The 10616-nt window shown below is 39.7% G+C and overlaps 1 protein-coding gene across 3 annotated transcripts in view; it reads left to right on the top strand.

The window, feature by feature from the left end:
- Nucleotides 1–657: 657 nt before the first annotated feature.
- Nucleotides 658–10616, top strand: part of NETO1 (neuropilin and tolloid like 1) — a gene marked incomplete at both ends in the record, with an annotated part of 87191 nt that continues 77232 nt past the window's right edge. For 2 of the 3 annotated variants that reach the window (XM_079717829.1, XM_079717828.1), the window contains 4 exons: nucleotides 658–685; nucleotides 2722–2775; nucleotides 3008–3142; nucleotides 7583–7831. In XM_079717829.1, the coding sequence (XP_079573955.1) occupies nucleotides 658–685; nucleotides 2722–2775; nucleotides 3008–3142; nucleotides 7583–7831 (466 nt within the window). Of the gene's footprint in view, nucleotides 686–2721; nucleotides 2776–3007; nucleotides 3143–7582; nucleotides 7832–10616 lie in introns of those variants that run through there. The other variant, XM_079717830.1, reaches the window with a different exon arrangement.

The following is a 10616-nucleotide window of genomic DNA, read 5'->3' as shown; positions in this document are numbered from 1 at the left end:
GCCCGGCGAGCCGATGACGGACCCCTTCCTCCGGTCTTCAATGCCTCAGCGGAAGATCCCCAAGGGCTGGAGAGAGGAGGGCTGCTGGACATCCTCCCGCGGAGGCTGCTCCGACCTGCTGCTCGTGGTGTATGAAACCGGGGACTGAGCGAGCCCCACAGCCGCAGCCGTCCGCTCCGTGGCTGCCGTCGGTCCGGACTGGGCCCCCCTCCTCTCGCCGCGCCCGCCGCCCGGCTCCGGCTCGGGACGCCCCAGGGCTCGCCCGCGCGCCGACTGCCCGCGCGCCCTCCTGACGGCTGCGGCGGCGGCGGTGATGCAAAGGAGGAGGGTGCTGTCGCCGGCGGCGCTGATGGTGGCGCCCGGCGCCCGGGTGTGAGGCGCGCGTCACGGCGAGGATGCTGCTGGCCTCGCGGCGCTGAGAGGGCGAGCGCGAGCCCGGGGCGGAGGACGCACGGGTCCGGATCTTGCTGCCGTGTGGGCTCCGATCTCCTTCTCCCCTCTCTCTCTCCGCGCCCCCCCCCCCCCAACCGCCTTCATTTGCTCTCGGTTTGCGTATCCAAAACACCTCTCGACTCCCACCTCTCCCCGACCACTGGAAGTCTCCCTGTCTCTAAATGGAATTAGTGGAGATCGGAGCCTCGGGTGTAACGAACAGACATGATCTATGGACGCAGTTTGTTTCACAGTGAGTACCTTTCCCGCCGCGCCGAGGCTCTCCGGGTGCCGTCCTCCCCGCCTGCCCTCCCTCGTGGCCGAACGCGCAGGGAAAGCCCGGCCACCGCCGCGCTCCCGCCGGACCGCGCAGGCCCCGCGAGTCTGGGGCAGATGTAAACTTTCTGTATCGCAGCATCATAGAACCGGCGTGCGGGCTGCGCAAGGCGGTGGTCACTGGATCGCAGAATCTGCCGCGGAAAACAGCGTTTCCGTGGGCAGGAACGTCCCGGGGCAGAGCATGGCGAGTAGTTCGGGGGTGGGCACGTGCGCAAGAGCGAGGTGGCCTGTGGAAGGAGGGAGAGAGCTGGCCTGATAGTTCCTTTCGGGGGCTTCTGGAGCTCGGCCGGCCCGCCTGCCCACCTCCGTGGGTAGTTTGTGGTTCACCTGAACGCAGCCCCCCGAGGGGAAGGCGAGAGCCAACCTCAACTCTGCCGGAGAGTAGATAGCCCTCTAGTGTTGCTTCACGAGTGTGGGGTGCGCGTGCAATTGGGGCGGGGGGGGATTGGAGGAAAATAGTGTCAGAGGTCATCGAGTAAACGGCAGTGTAAGAAAATGTATGGTGGAAATCTCACAGTATAAAGCAAGGATTAGGGTGGCTATGCCACGCAGTCAAAGGACCGGCTTTGCCGCTGTGTTAATCACAACACACGCTCCACGATGTGATGCCAGCAGAACAGGAAAAGCAGAGTGAAAACACCCAAACTCCAGCTTGATACTGATGGCTGTACACCCGGGTGTGTGCGCGTGCGTGTGTGTAGGTGTAGAAACACGGCAAGTTAAAGTAAGACTTTTGTTTTCCTGCTTGAACACAGACAATAGCAACGACTGATATTTTAATCTAAAAGCAGAGAGCCAGGCTAGAGTACAAAGTACAATAATTGACATCATTTCTCAAATACTAATAGCAAGGCCCACATACTTTTCCTGGAATAATCTTTAAGCATAAATTTGTAAGATCCTGTAGTGACCTTTAGTTAAGGAAAGTATTGTGAATTATACCTTCCCTTTTCCAAATGCGTTTTAAAGTGGACGTATGATTATACACCTAATGGAACTTAGGGCTTTTAGGTAATCGAGCAACAAAGTCATTAATAAAAACAGAAATAGAGAATGAAAAATCAGACATTATGAAGACTAGATGACTTTCATACTTTTCTCAGTTTTAGGCTTTGCAAAAATATTAAGTAAATCAAGGATATGGAAGTAAAACAGAAGGGCAAGTTTCAGTGGTCTTCGTAGATTTACTGTTAAGTTACAGATCAGAGGCTCTTTCTGATACTGGAAAAACTGACTCAATAAAATGCTTATAGAAATAACCTTTCTCAAAATTATAAAATATTTCTGGATAATATTAAATAGTAAATCAAAGTTAAGGCTAGAAGAGATTAATTTCAGAGCTTAGAAAATGTTGAGGCCTGGGGTTACTTGGTAGTTCATCAGTTTATAAGAAACATTTTTAATTATGCTGCTTAATGCCTTCAATCCACATTAGTCTGTTTTTCTTCTGTTCCCCTCCCCGACCTGCCATAGGATTTTGCCTAAGTATTTATTTTCTAAAACACAATAACATGGCTGATGAAAACACAACTTTTCCTTTTCACCCTTTTACCTGCTGTCCCTCTTTCTTCCTTTAGAGATGCTAGCAAGGTCATACACAAAGAGCAGCTCAGACAGACTCCTGAAATCCTGCTGTAATGGGACATGAGTAGGTGACAATATTGACTCTTTAGTCATGAAGTCTGCATTTTCCTTAGGAGTTTGGGTCTCAGCCATTCCTAACTGGCATTACTTCCTGAGGAGATTCCTAAGTTGTCCTGATTTGTACATTTTATCCGTACAAATTTGTACATTTCATCAGTTTTTGCAAGTTCTGAGTCTACTCGGAACAGTTAAAAGTGATAAAGTAATCTTCTTCGATATCATTTTATCTTTAAATTGTTATGTTGTTATAGAATTTGATCATTTTGGTGTACATTAAGCTTTCTAATTTTTCTTTTTTTGTTTCAGTTGCAGCAAGTTTAATCATCCTCCATTTGTCTGGGGCAACCAAGCAAGGAACAGGTGTGTTTCTTTGGAAAAATGCAAGTGGAAGACCTCCACTCACTTGCATTTTCCTATTTTCCCCACATTCTTAATATTCCAGAATATCTGAGCATTTTATAGTGTGTATAATTGATTGGTTTTGACTAAGACAACATTTAGAAGTTAATTTACTAATGGATATTGTAAGAATGTCCTATTTTTAGTTTTCTAAAAAATTGGATAATGCTTTAAAAGACATCTTTTTTTCCAGAAAAGCAAAGCACCTCAGAAACGAAGTCTGTGCAGTGTGGAAGTTGGACAAAACATGCAGACGGAGGTGTCTTCACCTCTCCGAACTATCCCAGCAAGTACCCCCCTGACCGGGAGTGCATCTACATCATAGAAGGTGAGGAAGCCAGTGCCAGAGCTGGAGAAAACATTCAGCCAAGTCTGGCCACCACTAAGCTTTGGATGGACAATATGCATATAGACATTACAAAAATTGGTTTTGGAGACCATATGCATAAATATCTCTGAGTGAATCAAATAGCTGTAAATTCTGGGGTCCAGCTAATTATTGAAATTATTAGTAATGGTTTATAAACAGGTAAATTCTGGGAAATAAAAAGAAATCAACAACAGTTTATTTCGCAGTTCATGTAATTGAGTTGGAATTCTACATTAATGGAATGGATGCATGGTTGGCATAATAGTACCTAATGTGTAACAGTTTTGGCAACTAGTATTTTTTTGGCTTAATAATTAGTAGAATAACCCATACATTTGTTATTTTTCTCTTAAATAACATGAAGCACAAAAAACATTCTCGTCGGAAGTACATCTATGATCATATTTTCCAAACGTCCGTCTGAATAGCAGTTGCCTTAGTTTGTGCTCACAAGTGATATTTTCGTACTTTCATGCCAAAGTCAGGATTCCAAATGATGATGCTTCTTTTCATCATTTTTTTCCCCAGCTTGAAGGATAAAAAGTGCTGAAAAAGGGATTCAGTTCTCTTTGAACATTTTCCATTTCCATTACCCTTGTAGACACGTCTCTATTAAGGACGATACTGATACATGAACATTTCATCTAGTGATAGAAGTTTTCAATATTATGTGTTAGTACTTGATAGCCCAAAACTTTCAACCTCCCCAACCCCTGTGTTTCCCCAACACACACACACACACACACACATACACCATTACCTTAACAAAGATGGTATTTATGCTCAATGTTTACTTATAAACAAGGGCCATGTTAATTTGATAGATCTTTCAAATTAAAAGATGTCCTGGTTAACTGATTTAAAGAATTTCATTTAGAAATGATTCTTTTTGTAATTTCTGGACCAAGATCTTTCCTCTCTTCTTGTCATGCTTCAAGTTGAACTTTTAGCAAAGATACACCATATTACAAGAAGAAGAGAAAGGAATAAGCTCTGATAATAAAAGCATAAAGCTGAGAAACTGAGCTCTGGCAGTTTTTCTTCCTCTTATGATAGTTAGAAAAGGAGACTGAAATGTGGAAATTCTGGGTTAAAATTAGCTGTTCTTTCTATCAAGTTAATATTACATATCTGTTATATGTAGTAATACATATACTGTATAATTGTATCGGGTAGTACTAGTTTAAGATCCTCGGCTGATTGAATTTGAGGATGTGAAAACCCACAGATACAAATACAGAGGGCCAAGTAAGGGACTTGAGACTTGAGCATCCTTGGATTGTGGTGTCCAAGGAGGGTCCTGGAACCATCCGCCTCCCCTCTCCCCTGCTGCCTGCAGGTACCTAGGGACGACTTGTGTATGTATACATATATATACATATACATAAATATTTAATCATAGAAATTTGGTATTTATGTTGTCCCTACTGTACATATAAGGAAACTGAGGCACAGAAGGGTTAAATGTCTTGCTTAGCTTCATATAACATAATTTGTGTTTTGAAGCAACAGTATTTCAAAACTACAAATTATTAAAAAGAATAACATCAACTAATTCTCTTGTAATTCAGAAGAAAATCTTTGCATGTTAATTGTGCTTTCATGCCTATTCTTATTGATAATTTAAATGCATTGCTAACATTTGATTCTAATATCATGCACATATTTGCATTCATTTGTAGTCATGTCAAGGACAAAACTTAAAGTTGGGAAATAAATAGAATCTCATGTCACTGTTAATCATACTTCTATACCCATCTTGAGATACTTCATACTTATCTTTTTTTCCATTCGTACATTCATTTAACAAATATTTGCTGAACCACTCTTGTTTAGAGAGTATTGAACAAAATAGACATGGTACTTGCCTTATGGAACTTACGATGTGGTCTGGGGACTAAGCTTTTTTCAGTAAACAATCTAAAGTGGCCCCGAGATGAGCAGTTTTGGAATAAGGAGAAAGATAAGAAGTCTATAAGGAGGAAGAGATGCTTACATTCAGTTTTAAAGAACATTCAGGAGATAATCTTCCTCTGTGTAGAATAGTATGTGCAGAGGTTCAGAGACGCAGTGAGGTTGGTTACACACGTGTAGTATCATAGGGTGTCTACAGAGCAGCAAGTGAGGAGTTTGAAGGGCAGGTGGCCTCAGATAAAGGAGAACTTGGCATCCATCTTGCACCCAGGCAAGTTTGGACTTTATGTTATAGACAAGCGAGTGCCATTGAAATAACTCGAGCAAAATCATAAGGTGAGATTTCGATGAAGAAACTGGAGGAAGAGAACATAAGCTGAAACTATTGTGAGAGATGGATTAAACCATAGGAGAAGCCTGAACTACAGAAGTGACATTGATGGTGAGTCAAGAGAACAAATGAGAGGCATTTGGGAAACCGAGTCTTGTGTGACTGGATGTAGGGATGAGAGAAAAGGCAATCTCAGGGCTATTCTAAAGTTTTGGCTTGGTGATGTGTTACATGGAATTGCCATGTCAGATAAGGAATAGAGGTGGAGAAAGGGGGGGTTAAAGGAAAAATAATGTGTTCCATTTGGTGTTTATGGAGATGTTTCATGAAGAGATTGGATGTGTGATCTTTAGTTCAGTGGATAGTCCTGGGGTAAAAATATATATTTATAGGTGATAAATATAGTGATTGCTGTTGAGGCTGCTAGTATGAATAAAATTACCCAAAGTGTATTTGGAGCACTTTAGCTCTTTTGGAAAATACAGATGCTTGGGTCTGCCTCCAGGAATTGTGATTTAATTGGGCTTAGATGGAGCTGCAGATATTATTATATTATAATCTCTTTCCATTGGGATGCTAGTGGCATCCAGAGCCCTGGTCTAGAAAGAGAGGAAAGAAGACAGAGAAGAGATTTCTGGAAAATGACATGTAAGGGAAGGCAGAGTAAGGAGAAAGTCACCATGGACTGTGAAGGAAAAGCCAGAGAATATCTGGATCGTATTGTTTTGTAAGTCTCTAATTTTCAAGTAATCATGTATCTCAACTCTATATACATTTTGATACCCAGGCATGCAAGGCTTTAGTTTTAAAGCCATTCAAGGGAGATATTCAATATATATTTAAGAACTGGTGTGGAGGGGACAGTAGTCATTCAGAATGATTGCTGACCACGTGGGAAGCAGGCCCTGCCGTGCCAGGAATTAACGTTCAAGTTTCTGGAGGGGATTGGTCTTTAAAGAGGATCAAGTGGCTGGAAAGCAACTGAAGGACTCAAGACAGCAGTTTACTAACTAGGATAAACGTGTGGATATTTCAACAACTGTAATGGCTATTCTGGGGGTACTCTGCCTGAATATCAGCCTGGAATGCCAGCATTTTGAACAGTTTTGACCATGACAAGGGAAGAATGGAAGGGCACTAGCAAATGCATCCATGTGGAGGTTTAAGGAGCTGCTCACCCTATCAGGCTCTTCCATGATTATTTAAAGAGCTGTAAACACATTTATAAAGATAAGTTCATTTATAATTCACCCAACAAAGATTTGTGTTTTTTTGAGAAATTCTCAATGACGAGTATTGTGCTTGAATGCTGAAAAAAGAAGGTGAATAGATATGGGTTTTGTCTTTAGTAAGTAGATGTAGAGAGGAGATTTTTTTTTTAAGCAAGATTTTCCCACAAAAACAGGAGTTGGATTGGAGGTATATATGTACTCAAGAAAGTGGGAAAACACACGAAAGCCTAAAATAGCATGCTGTCTTAGAAAACATGATATGCCTGGAGTGGCCTGAACTTAGGCTGTATGTGAGGTGAAAAGACCCTGGCAGGGTGAGTTGTTGGATACTTCTAAGAAACCTATATATCAAGTGAATTGATCATTTTCCTATAGCTGATAGAGAGTTGCTGAATAAGTTTAAACCTGAGAATGACATGATAATATTTGTGTTCTAGGAAAATTACTCTTAATATCCCTCCACACACATTTCAATCTAATCAACACATCTAATTGGGACTATTTGAATGGTTTAACTCTATGCTGAGCAGTTTTCAAGTTTCTGACCTTAAAACTGGATTCTCCTGAAGATGTGGGAAAAGTGACAGAGAGATGCCTCTCTACTTTTGAAACCTGAGTCAGCAGGTTTTCACAAAACTACTGTGATTTGTTCATTCTGTGTTAGATATTGAAGTGGTCATTTTATATCAGGTAATATTTTGTGCAACATCATCAGTTTTAAGAATCATCTCTTAGACATTATTATGGAAGTATTATCTCTTAGGATGCTAAGAATAACAAAGTTGCTTAGTGTTTCTATGCATATCACAGTCAAAATTTGATAGGAGTTATACAGATAAAATCTGAAGTAGAATCAGAGAAACCAAACTACAGATTTAAAAAGGACCTTCTAGACATAATCTTTCTTTTTTTATTTTCCAGCTGCCCCAAGACAGTGCATTGAACTTTATTTTGATGAAAAGTACTCTATTGAACCTTCTTGGGAGTGCAAATTTGATCATATTGAAGTTCGAGATGGACCTTTTGGATTTTCTCCAATAATTGGACGTTTTTGTGGACAACAAAATCCACCTGTAATAAAATCCAGTGGAAGATTTCTATGGATTAAATTTTTTGCTGATGGAGAGCTGGAATCTATGGGATTTTCAGCTCGATACAATTTCACACCTGGTAAGTGGGGGCTTGTTTTTTTCCCTATATCTTTTTCTTCCTTGTTTTTCTATCTTCATACTATAAGAACTTTTATAAGACAACTTTATAATTTCCAAAGAGTTTCCCAGTTCTATTTAAAACCAAACCTACAATACTTTCTCTTTTCATTTCATTAATTCTGAAAGGAAAATAATTTTTCTTTAAAATTTAGCCTACACTAGAGGTACAGCATAGTGACTCAGGGGTCTACATGGTCATCAGCAACACAGTTAATTAGTTGGACTTCCATTATGCTGAAACGTGTAATTTGAGAGGCCGTCTGTAATAGAGAAACTAATTATGCATTGAATCCCAATAAACTTGAAAAGGCAATTGCAATATTGTAAAATGTATCCATCAAAATGATCTTTGGAGAACTCGAATAAAAAATTCATTTGTTCTGAAAATTATAATTTTTTTTTCTTTTTTTTTGAAAATTATAATTTTTAAAGCAAATGGGTCTTCGTATAAAGTAGTCAGTCTAATCTCTTTTTAGAAATGCAAATTACTAAGAGTTGTGATAAAAGGAAAAGTGAGCCCCATAGCAGCCAAATACCCATTTGCAAGGTCTGGCACCCATTAGCTGCTATTATATAATTATCTATTCTATGTCAATTTTCCTTTTAACCTGTTGATATTAAAAAAGGTCTGTGATGTTGACTGGCTCACTTTATGATGAGTTATCATTTAATACAATAAAAATTGGTTATATTTTTAAACTGCAAGAACATCAGGCTGAAGCAATTTGAGATTTGATGAAGTCACTTTTTTTTAATGGAAAAATGACTCAACTTCCATAAATGACATTATTTATTTAAAATTACATTTTTTAAGTTTGTACATATTGTTTTACTCAGGTTATAAAAGGGAATAAATTAAATTGGAATATATGTGAAATTTGTTCAAGTTTCCATTCCATGTTACAGAGGTAACATCAGAGCAGGGTTATGATGCTCAGTTCAAGCACTAACATTGTTGAAATAATTAATATAAGATTAATGATGACTTTTATTGTGATATTATGGTTTAATAATATAATAATTAAAATAAGTAAGATATTAACCCTACCATATGCCTTAGCCTTAAACATTAGGAATGTTTTTATAATATTTCTAAGAGATTGTGGTTTTTATTATGCTTTGCTAATATTGGATTGTTCACAGAAGTCATGGGTATTTCACATGTGGCCATCAGACTAATTCAATGTGTTCCAGAAAGGTGTAAACACTGAGATTACTTTATTAGTGCTAGAGTTTTCAATGGAAATATATATATATTTTTTTCTTAACTGCTAATTTTGAGTATAACTAGGACCTAAAAATAATGGCACATGGTATGATCTAGGCTTTTGTAAGTTATATTTTCACCTTGAGACTGGTGATCATAGGAACAATGTGAGGATCTAAAACTGTAGTTTCATTAGAAATGTAGGGTCAACTAACATACTTTATCCACTTAAGCAATTCTATCCACGTTTCTAGCTCTACTTGAGATACATAAATGGTGGCGTTCAATCTGATATCCTAGGTTTTCCAAAACTTCTTTGTACCCGAGCGTTGTTCTTTGCTCCTTGTTTCTTTAGATCCACTTTGCTTCATCTGTAGAAGGAGAAGATTTTATTACCAGGAACATCTGAATCGGAAGGGAATGTGAGGAGCTGATTCCATGTAGTTAAGAATGAGTTAAGGATAGACTGAGGCTTCTGCTGTCACTCAGATAAACTTGAGGGAAGCGTGCCAGGAAACATCCACTTGGCATCTCAGCGGAAAATAGGACCATAAAAAGGAGTTGTGTAAAACTTCCATGGCTGCACAAGTTGACACGCTATGGCCCAAGGACATTGCCTGAGTGGCACAGTAATCTACAGCTCATTCCAGAAAGAGGCAATATTGAGGAAGCCACTTAGTTAATGTAGGAGGAAGGGGGCAGGGATTAGTGATCATTTAGACAGCGTTTAGGGAATAAGGAGTCAGGCAGGCTTTAGTTTAATTTGGGCTTCATTTTTACTTGGTGGTATGCTTCAAGCAGTGACCTGTGGGAATTGATAGAGTTCCTCAAGTCAACTTAATCATTTACGTGATAAAGCATTGCTGAAATCTCGAGGGCCCCAGAGTGGGATGCACATTGGAGGAGAGATCTTCCCACCAAGTCACCCCGAGAACTGGAGTCCAGCACAGCTGTGAGGAACACTGGTTTTGGAAGCAGATTGGGCTTCCAATTCTAGATTTCTTATTTCTCACTTGCTGTAAACTCTGGACATGATCCTTCATGTTCTATGCTTCAATATTTTTATTTGTAAAGTAGGGAGAATATTGATTACTCACAAGATTGAAGATTGTTTGATTATCGACCCATGCATATTTATGGATTTCTTCACTTCCTATAAGATCTCAACTGTTGATAGCTATTATTGTATTAATTTGATCACGTGTTCTTTAAAAGTAAAGGAGGCTTGGCATAGTTTATTGGGAGAGCAAGTGTCCCAGATTTTTTAAATTACAACTTCTCTTTCCCTGATTTTTTGGGATGGATATGAAAAACTAATACTACACGATGTCACTTTTCCTTATTAGGTTTAAGTGGGCCTAAGTCTCCACATGAGGGTTATAGTTATATCTGATAGCTGTCATAAAATATGTTAGAGCAGAAATAGCAGTAGGAAGGCTGGGTGGTCTTTATTATTTTTGAGAATTTACCATAATCTGGGATCTGGATCTTAATTTACAGTCCCAGAAACTTGATGTCAGCACGGTGAGAATGTACC

The sequence above is a fragment of the Hyperoodon ampullatus genome (genome assembly GCF_949752795.1).
Source record: "Hyperoodon ampullatus genome assembly, chromosome: 13".
Classification (NCBI taxonomy): Eukaryota; Metazoa; Chordata; class Mammalia; order Artiodactyla; family Ziphiidae; genus Hyperoodon; species Hyperoodon ampullatus.
The sequence above is the reverse complement of the archived record's forward strand: the minus strand, read 5'-3'. Positions and strand labels throughout refer to the sequence as shown.